A 20,758-nucleotide genomic window follows, 5' to 3' on the forward strand; every position below is an offset into this window, starting at 1 on the left:
CTAAAAAGAATCTTACCCAAAACCCAGTCCATATAAAAAATGAGCCTTAAATTTTATCCAAACTCATTTTTCAAACCTCGTATTTCATCCAAACCCTCCAATTTTTTAGCAAACTTCCAGGCCTAAGCGAATGGCCCAACCCATAAACAGGTTTACACATAATCCGGTTAAAAAGGAAGATATAAAGCATTGCTAAACAGAGCTATTTATGCTCTTAGCTCTTTCAGACGGTTCTTTTTGAACTAAGATTAATGAATAGTATTGCCTATGTTCAAATGTTCAAGAGAAGTGAACCAAAAGAATACTAGCAATATTTTATCACCTCTACAACATGAAGAAAAGGTTTGGGATTAGCCCTCAAATCATGCATTGATGGATAAAATCTGAATACCAACCATCATCCATCAAAACCCAAAAACGAAAATCAATTTTAAATGTGATCCGCTAAAGAATGTGTTCGTTTAGAGTGCCAAAATTGAGGCTTCACCAGACAACAATGGTGGTTTATCTCAGAGTAGATTCTGTGGTATGGATCGAAGGGCAGAAATGTAGGCATTATGGTGCCGTAAACAGCTCTCAACATGCATTGATTATCTTCATGTTGGTGGTTGCCATGTTCCTGGCTTATAGGTTGCACCAGATCCTGTTGGTTCCGAAGACCTGAAAAAAATAGATAGGAGGATAAAAGAACACATAATTCGTGTTAGCAAGAATAGTGAGCTGAGAGTATCCATGTATAAAGCTATATTTTCGAAAAGGGACCAAAACTTACTCTGGAATTGGCTCTTCTTTTTCTTCATGTGTTTCTTTGATCCTGTAAATACAAGATGAGATGTTTAAGCGTTCATAGTATTGAGCAATTATCATGATATGATAAAAAGAAAAACAAATAAGCTCCAATGGCAACTCATTTTACCAGAAAAAAAAAAAAAAAGGTCACCGGTGCAATGCAGGGAGAGTTAAAAAGAAAGGGGAATCCAGCATAGGAATCAGATTAGGAAAAAGATAAAACCACAGTGATAAAGAATTCAACAAAGTAGCATTATTATTGCTTCAATTCTCAGCAATGTTTAGTTCAAGTAGCAAAATAGTTTGTTGTCTCTTACCTTCCATCTGATGCTTGTTCAACTTTGTCACCTGAGTAAAAACATCGGAATGAAAACATTGGCAGCAAAGCTTTGATAAATTATATTGATTAAGTTTTAGAACAGATGCACAGCTCAGTAAAAGAATATAATACCTTCTGAAGCAGATGGAAATTGCCGAATGAAGCTTTTTAAGTCTGGACCTCCAACTTTACCTTTAAGTTACAGTATAGTTATCAACAACTAGACAATGAAATATAGCAACAGGGGATGAGGAAACACAAAAGCAGTAGCTAAACACTAACCCAAGCTCACAGCCTTCCTACTGCCTTCTCTGGCTTTCCTTTCTTCTTCTTCCTTCTTCAGAACTTTTTTCCCAAAAAAAAAAGAAAAAGGCAAGACAAATCTTTATCAGAGAATGTAGTATTGAGACGTGTAAATTGATACTACTAGTACTAGTAATACATACGGGCAACATTAAGCCTAACACGTTCACGCCTTGCTTCAAGTTCCATCATTTCCTGAAGATAGAAACAATAAACTGTCAAATTGGAGTTGAAATCATTCCACCAGGATCCTTACCCGGAAAACTTGCAACCAAAGTAAAAGATTTGATATCAAAATGTTTTCATCAAATCTGCTATCTGTTTAAGAGATATTTATCCATTTAAATGTATAATTATAGTTCACTTCATCTTTTGATGAGGGAAAGTTTTGGTGCTTTGAGAAAAATTTTGATAATGCATTTGTAAGTACCTCTGGAGTCGGAGCTACTTTTCGCTGCCCGTTCAACCAACATATCCATTCAACTACAGCAATTGAACGGCAAGAAACCATAAGTAAGGATAAAAAAAATGTAGTGCATGTTAAGGTAGCTTTTAACAAACATACCGGTTAGTTACATTGAGAGTATCATTGTCTATTCTATTCTATGCTATGATTAATGGACATGGGTAAAGAGCGAGCAAGCTTACCTGAGATGGATGTTGGATCTTGCTCTCCTTTGAATTCCACCCATCTTTTCTCCTTTACTAATACATAGACAGAAATTACAATGTCAAAGAAACTTAATAGTAATGGCAACAAAAATCTGCATTAATTCCAAATACGGTGTTCAGGCCTGCTATTTTCCTTATTACTTTCTCCTTCTTGAAACCTCCTTACGATTAAACCCCACATTCAGACGAGGCCCTTGGAGCAAAATAGCATCTTAGTTCGAAAAATCCTTAAAAGACAAGAATGAAAATCCAGCTCAAAGACATCAAATAAACATATCTAGCTAGACCTTGAAGGCTTCAAGTCTTACCCTACATGATTTCATAAACAAAGAACTAATCTCCCAACAAGCAATAGCTAAAAGAAAAGTAAATCAAAGGGGAATCCAGATGTCAAATTGCTAGCTATTTGCAACAATTATATACACGAAATGCAATACAAAATACACATGTTCATACAATTCTTCAAAATCCCAGACAAATAATCCAATAATTCAAATAAAAAGTTTAAAAACACAAACAAGAATCACAGGTAAAAAACCCATACAGAAAAGGAACAAACAGGATCAACAACAAGTACCCATATCCATAAGAGTGAAATTTTTTAAAATTAAAAAAAGAAAAGGGAATGAGACCGACTTACAAATACCATCAATCTCTTCTTTTCTAGTGAAGTAACGGTTCCCAGCTTTATCTACACCTATGAATGTTCTGTTGCTGAAAAACCCAGCAATTCTAGACAACAGCTTTGACATCTCTGCTTCTAAAGCTGCGGTCTTTCGGCTTTTTGGTAACTTCAATTAAGGACTTTGCGACATTGGAGGGTGAAGCTAAGGTCACAGACAGTAGCTCAAAACGACATGCCGTTTTGAGTCTTAAAGTTCTAATTCACGTGGAAGTGACCCGTGGGTTGTCTTTTAGGCTCTGTTTGTTACTTCAAAAATAATTCTCTTTTAATCTAAACTCGGTTCATTTATTAATAAAAGTAGCCCAAACAGAGTCTTACAACAACTGAAAAAAGTCCCAACAGCAATCGTTTGTCACTTTGATCGGATTCTAAGCTTAATCCCAAAACCCTGCAAAAACCCCTCTCTCAATAATGTATTCATCAAATCTACCGATTTGGGTCTCATCAAAACCTTCAAATTCCAATAAAAATATACTCTTATATCAATTTAACCAAAACCCATTTCTCCAATTTTCTAAAAGATTACCACCAAAAAGCCTCTCTCAATCTCCTTCACCCTTTACTCGAATTCGTTGCCGCCTTCTTGAGCTCCGAAAACGAATTGAAACAGTAAAAAGCACTCAAAAAATCACTGAAGCAATGAAGCTGGTGGCTGCTGCAAAGGTTAGGAGAGCTCAAGAAGCTGTCATCAATGGTAGGCCTTTTACTGAGGCTTTAGTTGAGTTACTTTACACTATTAATGAAAGTTTACAATGTGACGATGTTGATTGTCCTTTAACTGTTATTAGGCCTGTTAAGAAAGTAGCTCTAGTTGTTACAACTGGTGATAGGGGTCTTTGTGGTAGTTTCAACAGTGCAGTGATAAAAAAGGCTGAGTCCCGGATTTCGAATTTGAGAGGTCTTGGATTGGATTACACTGTTATTAGTGTAGGAAAAAAGGGTAATTCTTATTTTAGTCGGAAAGATGATGTTTCGGTTGAAAGATTTGTTGAAGGAGTAGGGTTTCCTACTGCAAAAGAAGCTCAGATGATTGCTGATGATGTTTTCTCATTGTTTGTTACTGAAGAGGTCGATAAGGTTGAGCTTGTGTACACAAAGTTTGTATCTTTGGTGAAGTCGGATCCGGTGATCCGTACTCTGCTTCCTTTGTCGGTGAGAGGGGAGGTTTTTGATGTGAATGGGAATTGTGTTGATGCTGTGGAAGATGAGTTGTTTATGTTGACAACCAAGGAAGGGAAGCTGGCTGTGGAGAGGGATAAAGTGAGGGTGGAAGGAGGGCCAATTTCTCCTCTTATGCAGTTCGAGCAAGATCCGGTTCAAATTCTTGATGCCATGATGCCTCTTTATTTGAACAGTCAGATCTTGAGGGCATTGCAGGAATCGTTGGCGAGTGAGCTTGCAGCTAGGATGAATGCAATGAGTAATGCTACTGATAATGCAGTTGAGTTGAAGAAGAATCTTTCAATTGTCTATAATCGGGAGCGACAGGCAAAAATAACCGGTGAGATTCTGGAGATTGTTGCTGGAGCTGAGGCACTTACATAAATTCATAATTGGACCGTTTTTACCACTCCTTACTTTGTATGTTTCTTTCCTCCAATATCCTTATGAAGTGCATAGTCTTTTGATTATGATTGCAATAAAGAGGAATTTGTTCAATGATTCTAATTTTTGCTTCATTGCTCCTTTATCTTCAACCATATGCTATGTCTCACTGTTCAGCATGGTGCCTTTACTCGCAATTTAAACTACTTTATGTGCTTCAAGGTTACATTTGGTGTTGCACTTTTGTTCTACAGTACATATTAGATTGAAACTAGAGAAAATGAAGCGGTGATTTTTACGAATTTTAACAACATTAATGTGTTGTAATAAATATATTCAAGATTTATATATATGGTATAACACACTTCTTTTCATTTTTAAAAAAAAATGCTTTGGGGTACATGCAAATCCTCTCTGCTCCGCTAGTGATCATATGCAGAAGCCCCCCCACCAATAACCTGTAAAGAGGTCAAGCAATGTCGATTGCAAAGTGGAGAGGTTACTGATTTGAAGCTAAGTTCTTCACTCCTTGTTAAGGTTTTGAATGATGAATGGAAGTATTGCACCATGATTAAAGTAAGCCAATTCCACCTGCAGATTAATTCTCATGCAAGTTAGCAACATTTATATGCATAAAGCTGGTAATTCAATCCTGAATGCTTGGCAAAAAACCCTCCCCTTTTCTCTTCATATAACTGTTGAGTCGTGACATACCTTTGTATTGAAGCGGACAGTACATGTGAAGGATTTTCTGGTGTCGGTTGTGATGGTAACATCTTGGCCTGCTCTTATCTCACAGATTTTACTTGGTAGGTGAATTGTATAGCGCTCGAGACCTGTTAATACTAGTGTATCAGCATTCTCCAGCCTTGAAACAAAATGTTATGATCCCTATACCGACCAGATTCTCTCTCGAAGCTCTTAGCAATCACTGCTTTGACTCCCTAAACAAAGGGGAGGAAAGGTGAATTATATTGATAGATAAGATGAGCTAGAAACAAAAAAAAAAAAACACATGGCATTTAGATGTATTTGGCTATTTGCACCACTAACATTGGGCCTTTGGCCGCCCAATCTCGTGAGCTGCCGCTTCCATAATCTGATCCAGCTAAGATAATGGTGTCCTGCCCGGTGGCCTTGTACTTCTGCGAGTAGATGATATTCCGTATTTATTAAATAGGGTCTAAGCTTAAGTCATGTATTTCTAAATACTGATGCTAACACGCACCATTGCAGCATCATATACATTGAGTTTATCTCCTGTTGGGACATGAATTATCTTGGGGCTAACTTCCCCCTTCAAGAGCTTGTTAACAAGGAGAATATTGGCAAATGCACCCCTTGCCATCACCTCATCATTGCCTCGACGACTACCATAGGTATTGAAGTCCCTCTACTTGATCCATTTTGTTGTTCAAAAAAAAAAAAAACATAAGAACAATTTACTTGCATATTTTTATCATTAAAATTTTTAAAAAATATTTTTATTTATTTCAAACAGTAAACAAGTCATTTGAGTGGTTCTGATGCCTAGATCCAAGCCTAGAATTTTCTTTTAAAATTAGACTTATGATGAATCTATGAACACCTCTACTTCTACTTTTCCATATTCCATCAAAATATAATATCCAAACAAAATAAAGATTCATTTCCTTGCTTGACTCAATTTTCCTTTTATCTTTAAATCTCGATGCAAGCGTATTAAGTGAAGTTTAATATTCGATAAAAAAAGTAATATTGTAGATAAAAAAAACATAGTATCGTAAAAATTTTGTTCAATGTTAAAATACGATGCAACTTGATTTTAAATTTAATGAAGCACAAAAAAATCACAAAAACTAGATTTTGAATAATTTTATTTCTACATAAACAAAACCTCATGCTTCCAAAATTTTAACCCTGTTGCTACTTAAAATCTCTAATAAACAAGAGAAATCACGTGATTCAGTCCAACTATGCATGGATTTCCCGCCCTACCTTTTTCAAAGCCCTAAAAACATTCTCTTTCTTTCTCAGCCCTATTTCTCCAATTTTCCCACCCATATTTTCCCGCTTCTCAAACACTCCTCTTTTCCCTTATAAAACTCTCCCATTTTTTCTCATCCAATAAAATATCTATCTACTACTTACTCCACAGTTCCGTATCCATCTAAATTTCCCAAAATTTTCCAGATGAAATCCATTTCAAGATCCTTCAAGGCTGAAGCATTCCACAGGTATCTAAAGCCAGGAGCTTTAGCCCAACTAAGGGACTCCAAAATCAATGCCAGATCCAACAAGCTCAAGCTATTTCGACTTGACTCGATCCCATCTTTGAGTCCAAGCCAAACCCAGATCCAAATTTCAGATTTTGATCAGATCCCAAGGTTCCTTAGCAAGATCTATGGAGGTTCATGTTGTCTCCAAAGGAAGAAGCTTTTGGCTCCCAAATCTCTTTTGCTTGTCAATTTTCAGGCTTCTAGTCAAAGTTTAGAATCTAGGGAGAACGATAATAATAGTGAGAGTAGAAGTAATAGAAATGGTGATAATTTGTTGATTAACGTGCTAAACACTGATGTTGTTGTGGCTCATTGAATCGAAGTGGTGAATTAAAAAAAAAAGGGTTCTCTTTGCATTCCCTTGTAAAGTTTCTTCCTTTTTGTGGTATTGATTTTACAGGGAAATTGAATGTGAAGTTTCGCTTATAATTATGGTGGAATGACCCCAAAATTTGTTTCCTTTCGTTTATGACACAAGTGATTGTAATAACTACTGATGTTCATTTAAACCAATGTTTTGGTCTCGTAGGGAACTCAAGGAAGGTTTTTTTTTTTTTTTTTAACTCAACAGTAATATCCTTGTCCTTGTATGAAGTGGCCAATCAAAGAAATACAATTAGTATGAAGTGGTCAATCAAAGAGATACAATTAGTCTTTCTCATTCACATCTTAAATTACTGTTCTTGTTTCTGATCTTTTTCATGATCAAGGGCAAATGGGATTTGTCAAACTACACTATTGGTTTCTTTTGTTGAATCAAATGTTGTTCGTTAAGCTGATTTGAGGTTGAATCAGGTTTTAAAACAGGGGAAATTTACCCTTCTGGTAGATTAAAATCTCAAGTAACCAATTTGTCTTGTCATATCTGTCTATGTTGCTTTATGTTTAGCTGTATCATTTCCAAGAAGTAAGAAACGTGCAATATTCAATGAAGAGAAACTTTGGGAACTAGAGCTGATTCCGGGGTTCTAAAACTAAGCTTCTTAGTTGAAATCTAGCTCAAACTCTCAACTGAATGATCCCTGAATGTGAAGTCTGGAGAATACTGCATTGCTTACAGCCAAAGTTTATGTTTAGGCCTTTATGTGAATCTGTTCCTTCGTTGAAAGTTGATATGTTATTTGTTTGTTTTATAACATTTCTGTCCAAACCTATTCATGGTTCTTAGTTTAGTAGTCACTTGCATCTATGTTATTATTGTTTGTTTATCTCTCAAAGCAAAGTATTGTGGCCAATCATGTACTTCAATGCTCCTATCAATCCAAAAACCAAAGTTGTTCCTGTATGAAGCCTGAATGTTACCCTTATCACCATTTGGAGAATCCTATCATTACTTGTATCTGAACATAAAACTTGTCATTCATTGCGTCCAATCAGAATCAGTCATTACAAGTACCGAATTGAACAGTTTAACTCAAATCAAACTGACTATTGCTTACTCAGCAGTCGAGACGTAATGATCTTACATTAATTCATTATTTCTTGAAAGCCACTCTAGTATCATGGATGATGCATCTGTGTCTCTCCAAAAATAGTCATAAATTGAAATGTCATGCTTCCTCAGGCAACAACATGTAACAGAAACAGACAAATTCCTAGCAAATTTATGCTTTCAAATAGGCCTTACATGTTCATAGTTTCAGATTTCTGGTCTTAACTTTGAGGATCCAAATAGCATTATGTTCAACCATTTGATAAGTTTTAGTCTCTTTGCACTGAGTTTCAAACTACCCAAAACCTTTATGCTGATCTTGTCTGAAAAACGACCAAATCTAAGTTAAATGTATTTCTAGACATTGGTAAAAATCCTAAAGCAAATAGTGTTCAAAGTTTTCAGGAAATCAAGAGACCACACATGCTTGGAAAGTATTGTGCTTTTATTAGTTTTCAAATCCTTAGATTTAGTACTCTTTTGAATGATCTTTCCACAAAGTAATAACACAATAATTGAACTTTACACTAAAAGCTCCAACCATGACTTTCTGAGTCATCAACTTCAATTTCAATTTTCAATCTGATATAAAGTACTATCTTTCCTCCACCTCCCATACCCTTTCAATATTTCTTCATCCAATGATTTTGGACACTTTAATTATATTCTAGCTAACAACTGTATTTCTCTCTTTCAAACTTGAGTTCATGCACAAATTCATTAATCATTCGTCCAGATTACATGTGAAGAGTGAGAGCGTGTTGAAATTTAAATATAATAGTAATTTTTTTTAAAAAGATGATATTACGTGGAATTGTGTACCACTGGTGATAATATGTTAGGTAGATTCTGCTGTATATTTAAGAATGATAAGTGGAAGTTTGTTCTTGTCCTAAAATCTTTCATGTTTCAGTCATGGTTGTTCATCTTGACCAATTAAGCTAATGCTTGCACCTTTAATGGCAGTTTGGTGGAGAAAATTGTCAGCTAGTTTTCTTTATCACACGGTATATAAAGGAAAATCTTTTTCCTGAAAAAGATGCCCGGATTTTCATTTGCCGACTGTCCAAATTTTTAATCTCCTCCGAATAACTTGGGTAAATCCGGTTTGGGAATTTGCATATATATTAAATATAATAAAATTGATGTGATAAATATATAAAAAAATTGATATATTAATTATTTTTAAATTTAGTTGAAATGATAAAATTAAAATATTAAAAAAATATTGTTTTGGTTTTTTTTTTTGAATTACAATAATAGTGCAAAAATCTAAATAATAAACACAATTAGTACAACTCAAGCTAAGGCCACACCTAGAACAGTGAGCACCATTGACCATCATGCCATCACATGGGATTCATTTTGGTTCGATTTTAAATTATGGTTTTCATTATATGTATTTATGCTTTTAGGTTTAAAGAAAATAAAAAAAAATATATATATATACCCATATTTATTGTTTTATAAAAGAAAATAGATTTTGATAATTTTCGACTTAGTTAAAATCCGATCGAAAAATGACATAAACTCAATCAACTACTTAATATTAATATATATAATAATAAAATTAAAAGTTGTTTTAATACTTATAAGGAAAATCCCCATTGGAACCCATCAAATTTAGGATCAAATTTAACAAGTACTTTCTTTTTCTTCTTCTAATGATGTTTTCATTTGAATGCTATTAGTTTCGTAAAAATATTATAGAGACACTTATATTAAGAGTTAGATTGTATTTTACTCCTTTGACTCAAAAATGAGTAAATTAATCCTTGTACATTAAATCAAAAAGCAAATTGGTCTTTTATTAAAATTCCATCCATTTCTATTGTTAAAATTAGTCTTTGTACATCATAATAAGGAACATGTAGCACGCCCTATGTATTCGTTTCACTATTTTGTCAACCATATCAATTTTAATAAAATAAATAAATAAAAATTTTAATAAAATTATCAATTTACTCTTTAATTTAATAAACAATAATTAGTTTATTCTTTTAATAAAGAAACTAGATAATGCATTACCTTCCATTATACATTTACCAATTATTTTCCTATATAAATTCATCTCAATTTAATTCATGAGATTTAAATAATAATTTTATTAAAATATTAATAAGTGTTCAATTCAATCTATTCATATTGGTAAGAAAAGTTTAAGTAAAAAGAAAATTACTCTTTAATTTAATAAACAATAATTAGTTTATAGGATCTTAATCCCCAAATTTTAAAAATTATAATTTTTAACTCTTTTATAAATGATTAAATTATACATTAATATAGTGGAAATTTGTGCTTCGACCCCTCAAGAACTCAAAAATAATTTCTTTAAAATTAATAAAATAGTAATAAAATTTATATTTAATACTTAATAATTTAATTTGAATCCCTTAAAAGAAATTCTGAATTCACTGGATATTCAACTAACTGAAGAAATTTTATTTTTCATTTTTGGTTTTAATCAACGAGATGTCGGCTGACGAAAAAGACAAGAAAGCGAGGAAGTAGGTTTCATGGCCGCCACGGTGGAGAGCATGTGTTTATTTCGCGCATGAACCTGCAGTCTTTATGTTTGACAATGGAGCCAACAGCGAAAACAAAACACATTCCTGTTCTTCAACAAGGAGTTTGATTTGAAAAGCATCAAATCATCGTAAATATTTTAATTGGTTTTGTTTACGCTTTGCCATATTCTTTGAACCCAGTTGATGCATGTGGGTCACGTTGCCACATATCATTTTCATTCTTGCAATTTTGTCTCTGGATTATTCATCAAATCTCATCATCGGAACGGAATGTTTCATTAAGCTTCTTATTAAAAAATTAGAAGGGATAATCAAAATTTTCCGAACTCTTGACCTCTTTTGACTCGAACATAATTCTGCACTACTCGTTGTCATCAACACCATGATGTATGAATGTTAAAGTTGATAAAATATATATAGTATCTAAATGCCTTCAATAACGTTCCCCTTAATCTCAAATTATATTATCTTTTCTACTTTGGGTGTAATTTTGTTTGACATGAAACATTGTATAGCATTTCAAATCACATTTGGATTTGTCTATCTTAGGCTTAAACTACATATCTATGGGCTGGATTTCCCATCTTTATTGACTTCATCATACCTTTCGGCTAATATTTTAACCTTAAAAACAACCTCTTCAACTTTTCTACATCAAAAGGTTTTCAAAGTATCCAAAATTAAACAATCTCATTATATTTTTGTACACCTTTTCCCCCTATTATTGTAATTTAATCTCTCCAAAAATTTTAATTTTTTACATATAGATCAAGTTAATGAAAACCTTTTTGTGCCCCATTCATAAAAAGGGCACCAACGGGGGCATGAAAATGACCGAAAATTTTCCTTCGGATTGAATGGGGTTAAACACTTGTTTCTCCAATACCATTTATTCTAAATGTGTTCTTCACACTAATTAAAAAAATTAAGATATTTTTATAATTAAATTTAAATATAACTATTTTACTTTTTAAAATGGTTCGATTACAATTATATATATACAAATATTAAACCTAGAATAAATTTGAAGGAAATTCATACATACGATAAAATTCAAACTTTAACTTTCAAAATACTTAAGGGCTCAGACTCCATCTTATCATTGAATCAAAGCTTTAATGATAAAAATATATTATTTGATAGGGTTATATAAGTATTTTACTTTTTAAAAAAATAAAAGAAGCTTTTCTTTAAAGCAGTACTCCACTTAAAAAGTTTAAATTACAATCTAACCCTTAAATTATACCTTTTATTCATTTTGGTATTTAACCTTTTTTTTATTTTGTTATTTGAACTATAATTTTGTTCCATTTTACACATAAATTTATTGGTGTCCGATAATAATGTCACATTTCACATTTTTATTGACAAGTTTATTTTTTAGAGTAAACTAAGACAAAAATGATAATTCAAGTACTAAAGTGAGAAAACATATAATTCAAGTACCAACAATTATATGTGTATTTATTTTTATAGGATAAATTACACCAACAGTCACTCAACTTTGGGGTAGTTGACAAAACAGTCACCTAGGTTTCATTTCAGTCACTCAACTTTGGAAAAATAACAAAACAGTCACTAACGTTATTGAAAAGTGACAAATCAGTCACTCATTAACATTTTCCGTCACAAGCTTAACGGGATAGCTAACGTGGCCAATTAACTAGCTGCTGTGGCCAGTTAACTTGCCACGTTGGACGAGTAGTCAAAGGGTCAAACAGTCACCTATGTTTCATTTCAGTCACTCAACTTTGGAAAAATAACAAAACAGTCACTAATGTTATTGAAAAGATACAAATCAGTCACTCATTAACATTTTCCGTCACAAACTTAACGGGATAGCTGACATGGCCAATTAACTAGCTGATGTGGCCAGTTAACTTGCCACGTTGGACGAGTAGTCAAAAGGTCAAAGAAGAAAATAAAAGATGATTGGTCCTTCTCTGTGTCTTTCTTCTTTTTCTTCTCATCTTTCTCTTCATCTTCTTCTCCCTCAACCTCTTTCTCTTTAAGCTTCTTTTATTTTTTCTTGTTCTTCTCTTCTTTCTCTTCATCTTTTTTCTCCCTCAACCTCGTCTTTTACCATCTCCTGAATTTGGGTCTTTTTCTTTCAATCCAAATGGGTTGTTGCTCGACAAAAACCAAAGGGTCAAACCCACAACAGAACAATGGCTACAAATCAGGAGCCACAACAACAGTTGCTGAACAACCCCAAGCCATCCTCATCCTTGAAAAACCAAGCACTCAAGCACCATGAAAGTCAGTGGTTCCAATCAAACATGAACAAACTATAGGATTCAAAGAAAAAGAAAGGACCAATAATTGGTAAATACAAATTTCAAAGCATTAGATGACATAACATGGTACTAATTCAGATTTCAATTTCCATAGGAACAAGTAAAGTAGGTCCATAATACAAAAATCCAAATGGATATTCAAAAGAAGAATGAACTCAACATTACACATTTGAAGTTCAATGGCAAACAATATAAATGAAGGTAAATAAGTAAGGGCTTGATTGTATTGCTGCATGAAACTTAGTTCATATCTATGGGGATCTCACTTTTTCTTGGCAGCCTCTCCAGCCTTAGTCTGCAATGTGGGCAAAGTGACAAATAATAGATAAAATAAATTCAAGAAAAAATAGTTGAATGAACAAACACCCCAATTACCTTCTTTACACCTCTGACTTTCTTAGCCTTGTTTTTCCTTTTCTTTATATGTTTCTAGACTTTTCAACCTTGGTAACAAGTCCATTCTATCATCAGAAGAAAAAAAACTTCAGAATCAATGCACAAACTGCATATGTGCATTAGCACATGCACTCAACTTGTGCGGAGGAGGGCGTTGGCCATGGAAGTGTTGGTGCCGTGGAAGCGTAGTCGTCTTTGAGTTCCTGGATTTTAACCATTGGGAATCGTTGATACGAAGCTCCTTCCATTTTCTCTTATTCTTCTTCTCCTCTTCTTGTTTTCTTCTTCCTCTTCTTCTTCTTCTTCTTCTTCTTCTTCTTCTTCTTCTTCTCTGTTTCTTCTCTTATTCTTCTTTTTATCTTCTTCTTCTACTGCCCAGGGCTCTTAAATGGGTTTAAGGTTTAAAAGGACTGTTAAAATGACAGCTAACCCACCGTTAAATGCCATGTCATTTTTTGTTACGTCTGTAACGGAAAATGGTTAAAAGGACTGTTTTGTTATTTTTCCAAAGTTGAGTGACTGAAATATTAATTTTGTCACCAATGTAGTGAGTGTGTGAAGAAATCTAGCTTATACTAACTGGCCCGATCTTGGGGGTAGTTTAGGAGTGCAGCCGTCTAGGGCCTAGTGCTGAAAGGGGTCTAAATTTTTTTTTCAAGTTTTAATGTGAAAAAAAAAGTCAGCCTTTTAAGTTTTCTAATTTATTGCAAGTAGAAAAAAATGAAATAAAAGGGGCCTCAATTTTTTATTTTATTACTAATATATATTTTTATTTTATTATATTATATTTTATAAATTTTTTAAAAGGATCCCAATTTATTATTTCATATAGGATCCTAAAATATCAATAATGGGTCATTGAGCTTGATGTCATGACTTGAATGATTCCCACTCAGTTGAAGAAAGTACAATAAAATTAGAGAAAGGCTTTTACAATAATAATTAGGTATACTCTAAAATTATAAAAAGCTAGGTTATTTTACTTTTTGATTTAAAAGTTAACAAATATAAATAAAATATATAAGAAAAAACTTATTTATTACATATATATTACAATAATTAGACATAAAACAAAAAATAGTTAGTATAAATTTAAATTCAAAACTAAAAGAATGAGCAAAAACTAGAAATTATTTTATGGACCTTCCATCATATCATTTACGGTCCCTCAATGTTTGGGGTTCATAGTAAAAAAATTACCAAAATTATGTATCAATGATATGGAAAAAAACTGCTAAAATATCATTAAATAATTAGAAAGGGACCATGGATGATGTGGTGAGAAGTATCCATAAAATTATTTCTTTTTAATAAATTTATAATTAGTCACCCAATTTTATAATTAGTCACCCAATTTTAATAAACTGCTAATAATTTTATAATTAGTCACCCAATTTTAATAAATTTTCATATTAGTCATTGAAATATTTCTTTTTTCAAATTAGCACCACCATTAGATAGTTTTCTCATTTTTGTAATGTTTCATTTTGGTCACTTGTTGTTAACATGGCTAACAACAATGTTATTGTATACTGTTTTCATTATCCAATAGTAAATTTTCATATTAGTTATTCATTTCCTCTCTTTTTAATTATTTTTTCTAAAAATAAAAATCTATATTTTTACAGGAATTGAATTATTCATAAAACCAGATAATTCCTATAAAGATCTAGGTTTTTCCTTGTTTTGAAAAATAAATCTAAAATTAATTTTTAAAAAAGAAAAATAAAAGAAATTTAAAAGATAAAATGATTTTCCCTATAAAACCTACATTCTTCCTTATAAGTACATAAGTTTTATATTGTAAAACCTTATGTAAAAAAAAAACTAAAATTAATTCCAAAAAAGGAAATGAGTGACGAAAATAATATTTATTAAAGTTGGATGACTAAGGGTGAGTTTGGATGGGCGATTGGGTGCGGTGCGGTGCGTTTAGCTTATTTTTTGTCTCACGCTACAGTATTGCTACAGTATCTAATCTCACAATCACTGCTGTTTTTACACTAACCGTAGGTAAACGCACTTTCCATCCAAACCCACCCTAAAACAAATGTACAGTAACATTGTCGTTAGCCAAATTAACGGTGAAAGGCCAAAATGAAAACATACTAAAATTAGGTGACTAAAACGAGAAAATTATCTAACAATGGTGATATATTTGAGAATTTGATAACAATGGTGATTTTGCTTGATATAGAGAGGTGGCTATTATACAACTATAAACAACATATTGTTATAGAGAGATAATCGTTGTGAGCTTACAATAGAACTCATATAGTGAATTTTCATCAAATAAAAAAATTGAGAACTGTGTTAAAAAGAAGAAGAAAGAAAGTGCGAATCAAATCAACAAAATTAAAAACATATAACAAGTACATGTATAATAGCTTATGCATATTTTATTTTACGTTATTTCGCATGATTAATTATAAAGTTCATAAATTTAACAAGTTCAATTAATCAATATGAGTTATCAAATTAAATTAATTAATTTATCACAATTTATAAGTTTATGATGTTTCAAATTCATAGTAGAATATTTAATTAAGAAACTTAATAATTTATTGAATTGGTGTCGTTAATTCCACCCATTGACGATTATTTTCATTTAATAAAATACGATTAATAAGTTTCATCTGTGAAATTTAATCATTTTATTGAAATAATATTTTAATTGAGATAATTTTATTTAATAAATGATAATTAATAAGTTTACTTATATAAAATAATTATAATTTTACTTGAAAATTTAGACCATATCTTGTTATAGAGAACTAATTTAATAAGTCGTATTTTATATCTATAAATGTTACTGTTATAAGTGAAATGTTATCGTAACGAAATGTTTTCATAATTAGTGACTGTTGGAAACCATCAGCAATTCGGCTGCCTCACTATTGATTAATCAAATACATAATTAATTTTTATTAAATATAATTGTTTGACAAATAACTCCATTTGTTTTTCCTTTCAATTAAAAATTGTACGGAAACCAAACACTATGGTTTATTTATTTATTATAGCTTGTAATTTAGATGCATTCGTCTTTAATACATGGCTAAAATCAAGGGAGAAGGAAAAGAAAAAAATTAATTAAAATAATATACAATTTGATCCTGTAATAAGACAACCCACATTTTGCCAAAAGAGAATATAAAATGAGATAATGATGATGTTAACCCTATAGTTGTATTTCTCTAGTGGGGAGATTAATCAAAGCTGTTTTTGCTCAAACCAATAACCAATAATTCACATCTCAAGATCAACTTCTCACTTCTCTCTTCCATTCTTTCAAAATATCAATACCCATTTTTCTAATGAAAAATCCTTTTTGTAAAAATGGTATTACAGTTAATGTGGATTTAGATGTTCATGCATGTCTGATTCACCCTGGGAAAATATTTAAGGAAAGTCAGTAAAATACAGCAAAACACTTGAGGCAGTAAGCACGCATTGATAAAGGAGCAGATTTGTAAAGACAAAAACTATATGGCCTGTCTTATTCTTCTTTGTTTCATTGTTCACTGCTCTTTGTCTTCCACTTTGCCTATTTGAGTTCCTTTTGAAAAAGAAAAAAAAAACACCTTGTCATCATCTCTCTGAAAATTTTTGTATCAATTTCTATAGGTGAGATTCTCAAGATATCTGGATTTCGAATCTGTATTTCTTGTTATTTGTTGAAAAAAAAACCCCTTTTCTTTAACTGAAATTTCATTCTCATGATGCAGACCACTTTAGAATCTTGGGAAAGTTGTGGCTTTTGGAGGTTCTTAACACAAGGAAAGGTAGATGCTTTCTTTTTTTTCTTTTACCTAGATAAATGTTTAATTCATTGCCAACATGTATGGATTATTTGTGCAAGTACCCTTTGTTTGTTTTTGTATAAATATGTTGAATTTGGAGGAAAGTTGAAAGTAGATGATGTTTATGTAGGAATTCAGTAATGGAAGGTGATAGGTATAGTTATAGCAGGCAGGGGAGTGGTGTATGGAGATCCTTGAGAGATGGGGATTTTGAGGAAGAAGATGTTTGGGCAGTTCTCAAGGAAAGAAAAGATTCTACTAACAAACTTGGTCAACAATCCATTGAATCATCTGTTCCTGTTAGAAGACATCTCCCAAGTGCTGCAAGGATGATCCCTGGAACTTTCTCTACTATTAATAACAGTAGCAATATTGGCAGTTCAAGCTCCAGTTCCAGTCATGAAGCTAATGGAGTTAAACAGCAATCAGCTCCTGTCAACATCCCTGATTGGTCTAACATCTCTAGAAACAAGTCAAAGAAGGGTCCCAATGGCTTATGGCATGATCATGATGATGGGGATGGTGATGGGGTTTTGGTTGGTTTTGCAGACAGTGATGATGATGATGATGATGATGATGATGAGTACAATTCAAAGTTGCCACCACATGAATTCCTTGCTAAGAGGCTTGCAAGGAGTCAGATATCTTCTTTCTCGGTTTTTGAAGGTGTTGGGAGGAAACTCAAAGGGAGGGATTTGAGGAAAGTGAGAAATGCAGTTTTAACAAAAACAGGTTTCCTTGAATAATGGTCAATGTTAAAGCTTTTCCCCATTGTTGTAATTCATAGATGGTAAAATGTCAAATGTGGAACTGTTTTCAATGTTGGTATTTTGTTAGTCTAGTGTTTATGTATAGGGATTTTGAATGAACAAATGATCATTGTCAGATGTGTTTTTATTAGAAAATATTCAATTATAGCCATGGATTTGAATTATCAGTGAAATTCGAGTCCTGATACTTGTCAAGGTGCTGATGAGGATTTTACCCATTTTGACATAATCATTCGGCATCTATGTATAAAAGCATCCTTCCACATGCAACCAATTTATGCAGAGTACAAAGGAAGGTGATATAAGTTGGCATTGAACCAACTCAACCTAGTGCCTGATGTGTCCATATCATGATATCATTCACAAGGTTGAACCAAGCCTTGCTAGGTACCAAAACTGGGATTTGGGACCATAGAGTTAATTGGCCATGTTGCTTTCTGTTTCTATCATTTTAGGCTCTGGGGTTAGGCAATTAAAACTCTTCCATTCATTGAGTAGGTTTCTTTTTCATATTTCATTGCAAATTTGTAAAACGACGCATTCTATTCTAGATTCCTTTCTATCACGTTTTTTGTGATTACATGATATTCTTTTGTTTTGTGATGTAATAAGATAATATTTAGATTTTGTTAATAAATATTATCTAAGTTGCTATCTATGTTTTCAATTAAATTTGGATGCATAATTAATCAACACCTCTTTTTAATCATCAAAGAAGGAAAGGGTTCTCCAAGAGTCATGGTTGAGATTGAAAGAAATCTAATCTTAATCTAACAGTTACTTTAGCTAGAAAATGCACATTTTTCAATAAGTCTGAATTCTGTTTGTCTCATGTAAAAGATGTCGGCCTCAATCATTTTAGGGTTAGGAAAAATGAAAGTGGGCTGCTCTCGTGATGTTTAAAGCCTGCAATGACCTATGCCCAGATTTCATTATTGGCCCTAAATCTCAAAGCCGAGGGAAAGGGACTTGAACTCCACCATTTTAATCTATTTTAGGAAAATGTTTTTATACCATATCATATTATATTATGATGGTATAAAATAGTGGCGCTACATCATCTGTATCTCTTTTTCAACAATTTAATGTCATATCAGTATTTTCATTTGGAAAAATTCAAGTTCAATTCCTAAAATTCAAGATGAAATTGTTGACGTGGCATTAAACTATTGGGAAGAGATAATATCTCTGTTTCATAGAATCCTTTCTCTTATGTCCATTGTACACGTCTGTCACCAAAGGCATAAAGGACATGATGACTCTTTAATTGTAAAAAATATTTAAATTATAAATTTTTGAATTTTTAAAATTTTAAAAAATTAATTAAATGTAACATGGCAATCCACATGTATGCCACATTGGTAAAATAAAAAAATATTATTTTTTATTTATTTTAGGGTGATTTAACAAAAATACAAATTTAAAAATTAAATAAAAAATAAAATGACTTTTCAGGATGAAACAAGTAATTACACCATAAAAAAAAAAGAGTGGGAGCCACAATAATGAAGGTATTTAATAATGATAGAATTAATAGGCATGTGGGGGGATTGGGTCCCTCAAAATGGTAAATCTAACGGTTAATTCACTCTCTTAAAACATCTATTTATAAAATCTAATAAAATTGAATTCGAAATATTAGAGAGAAAATTGGCAACACGTGGACAAATAGATGCCACGACAGAAAAGCACAATATTTATTAAACTCATTTGCCAAATTTACCCTGGACATTACATAAAACTAGGCTCCAAATAGCTTAGATATTGCTTCAACCTTTGCCTCATTGAAACCGCTCAATTCATTGGTGGCTAACTTTCTAGTCTCCTCCACCAATTCCTTCAAATCCTTGCTTTTTCTTTCATCTCTTCTTATCATTCCTTGTATTTTTCCTATGTATACACCGTACCTTCTCATTTTCTCTATCTCCACTTCACTTCCGCCTCCTAATATCGCGCCACACGCGGCCGCGCAACCGTGTAATGTGCCTTCGTATTTTTCACTAGCACGTTCGTTTTGTCTGATACAGCTTGACTCGTATTCTACTTCGTAATATTGTCCATGAACCATGCCCTGTGAGCCTATAGCACGTGTGATCTCGACCATTACACGTAATACTCGATCCGAATTCTTTTGAGTCGAATCATTCGATACGGCCAACAGCTCGAGCCCGAATGGTATCATTGCGTCCCCGATGAGTAACTCAATGTTTGGACCGTAGAGATGTTGGATCTCGGATTTGGGCCTACAGCTTTGGGTCAAGGGAAGGTGTTCGTGAGCGAAGGAAGCTGCATACATGAGCTGAAGTGCTGATGCCGCGGGCAAAGCTTGGTCCCGGTGACCCCCGACAAGCTCGCAGGCGGCCACGCATAATGCAGGAGCAGTGCTCCGTGGGGCGGAAAACGTCAAATGGTTCATGGGTTCGAAAACAGAGAGGGGTTCTCGTACCGGTATGGCTTGCTTGAGATGAGCTTCAATGTCAGCGTTAATGGAGGTCCAATAAGATTGGTTACTCGACATGGTGACTTTGAAAAGCCTACAAGGCAAATTGGAAGGACATTGACGTGTGGGAATCGGTGTGTAAGGAACATGGAATATTGGGTTGCCATGGATATGGGAGAGAGCTCTGGCCATGGATGAGATGTTGAAGAAAGGAGATTTTGGGTTTTGGAATTACTTAATGAAGATTGTGGAGGAAGAGGAGAGTCGCAGGACAATTATATAACATGGGATGTCACTATTACCATGTCTGCTATTTTTTGTGGTTCTATTGGAATTAAAATATGAAGTTGATGTTGCTTGTTGGAATAGGGATCACACGTGGGACACGTGTTTCAGCATCAAAATATGAAATGTGTTTAACCTCTTGAGGGGTTATAAAGAAACAGTATGAAATGTGTTTTAATTCATATTAATTCTAGGGTTAATATATTATCTGGTACTTGAATTTAGTTTTAATGTTT

At 33.0% G+C, this 20,758-nt stretch overlaps 6 protein-coding genes across 7 annotated transcripts; 3 read left to right on the forward strand and 3 right to left on the reverse strand.

Annotated features, from left to right (window-relative positions):
* Nucleotides 1-289: 289 nt before the first annotated feature.
* Nucleotides 290-2,937, reverse strand: LOC105780781 (uncharacterized). 2 transcript variants are annotated; one of them, XM_052631373.1, is made up of 9 exons: nt 2,730-2,937; nt 2,060-2,116; nt 1,842-1,894; nt 1,555-1,606; nt 1,391-1,453; nt 1,241-1,300; nt 1,107-1,137; nt 773-814; nt 290-660 (listed from the first exon to the last, which is right to left on the reverse strand). In XM_052631373.1, the coding sequence occupies exons 1-9, from the start codon at nt 2,833-2,835 to the stop codon at nt 597-599; spliced, it is 528 nt and encodes a 175-aa protein (XP_052487333.1). In that variant the 5' UTR covers nt 2,836-2,937; the 3' UTR covers nt 290-596. The 2 variants fall into 2 exon arrangements, with proteins under 2 accessions (XP_052487333.1, XP_012460738.1); XM_012605284.2 differs by having other exon boundaries at nt 2,724-2,934.
* Nucleotides 2,938-3,077: 140 nt separating this feature from the next.
* Nucleotides 3,078-4,447, forward strand: LOC105780772 (ATP synthase gamma chain, chloroplastic). The gene has a single exon (XM_012605271.2). The coding sequence runs from the start codon at nt 3,180-3,182 to the stop codon at nt 4,311-4,313; it is 1,134 nt and encodes a 377-aa protein (XP_012460725.1). The 5' UTR covers nt 3,078-3,179; the 3' UTR covers nt 4,314-4,447.
* A 388-nt stretch (nt 4,448-4,835) lies between these two features.
* Nucleotides 4,836-6,356, reverse strand: LOC105786761 (aconitate hydratase, cytoplasmic). Its single transcript, XM_052628364.1, is given in 7 exon segments — nt 4,836-4,904; nt 5,028-5,172; nt 5,174-5,221; nt 5,223-5,257; nt 5,360-5,458; nt 5,542-5,706; nt 6,291-6,356. Coding segments are annotated over 7 exon segments (627 nt in total).
* A 129-nt stretch (nt 6,357-6,485) lies between these two features.
* LOC105786762 (uncharacterized) lies at nt 6,486-6,887 on the forward strand. Its single transcript, XM_012613243.1, has one exon. The coding sequence runs from the start codon at nt 6,486-6,488 to the stop codon at nt 6,885-6,887; it is 402 nt and encodes a 133-aa protein (XP_012468697.1).
* A 9,528-nt stretch (nt 6,888-16,415) lies between these two features.
* On the forward strand, nt 16,416-17,970 carry LOC105780802 (uncharacterized). The gene is made up of 3 exons (XM_012605312.2): nt 16,416-16,851; nt 16,953-17,009; nt 17,158-17,970. The coding sequence occupies exon 3, from the start codon at nt 17,168-17,170 to the stop codon at nt 17,771-17,773; it is 606 nt and encodes a 201-aa protein (XP_012460766.1). The 5' UTR covers nt 16,416-16,851; nt 16,953-17,009; nt 17,158-17,167; the 3' UTR covers nt 17,774-17,970.
* A 1,308-nt stretch (nt 17,971-19,278) lies between these two features.
* On the reverse strand, nt 19,279-20,510 carry LOC105780788 (heterodimeric geranylgeranyl pyrophosphate synthase small subunit, chloroplastic). The gene has a single exon (XM_012605294.2). It carries the CDS (start codon nt 20,427-20,429, stop codon nt 19,539-19,541), a length of 891 nt encoding a protein of 296 aa, XP_012460748.1. The 5' UTR covers nt 20,430-20,510; the 3' UTR covers nt 19,279-19,538.
* Between the last annotated feature and the right edge of the window lie 248 nt (nt 20,511-20,758).

This window comes from Gossypium raimondii, chromosome 1 (genome assembly GCF_025698545.1).
Source record: "Gossypium raimondii isolate GPD5lz chromosome 1, ASM2569854v1, whole genome shotgun sequence".
Lineage (NCBI taxonomy): Eukaryota > Viridiplantae > Streptophyta > Magnoliopsida > Malvales > Malvaceae > Gossypium > Gossypium raimondii.

Bases quoted from the DNA above. Each gene is read 5' to 3' on its own strand.
- LOC105780781 (XM_012605284.2), bottom strand. From the start codon at position 2,835: ATGTCAAAGCTGTTGTCTAGAATTGCTGGGTTTTTCAGCAACAGAACA. The intron at 2,117-2,723 runs GTAAGTCGGTCT...TCTATGTATTAG, and splicing joins AGAAGAGATTGATGGTATTT to TAAAGGAGAAAAGATGGGTG. The intron at 1,138-1,240 runs GTATTATATTCT...GTTTTTACTCAG, and splicing joins ATTTCCATCTGCTTCAGAAG to GTGACAAAGTTGAACAAGCA.
- LOC105780772 (XM_012605271.2), top strand. From the start codon at position 3,180: ATGTATTCATCAAATCTACCGATTTGGGTCTCATCAAAACCTTCAAAT.
- LOC105786762 (XM_012613243.1), top strand. From the start codon at position 6,486: ATGAAATCCATTTCAAGATCCTTCAAGGCTGAAGCATTCCACAGGTAT.
- LOC105780802 (XM_012605312.2), top strand. From the start codon at position 17,168: ATGGAAGGTGATAGGTATAGTTATAGCAGGCAGGGGAGTGGTGTATGG.
- LOC105780788 (XM_012605294.2), bottom strand. From the start codon at position 20,429: ATGGCCAGAGCTCTCTCCCATATCCATGGCAACCCAATATTCCATGTT.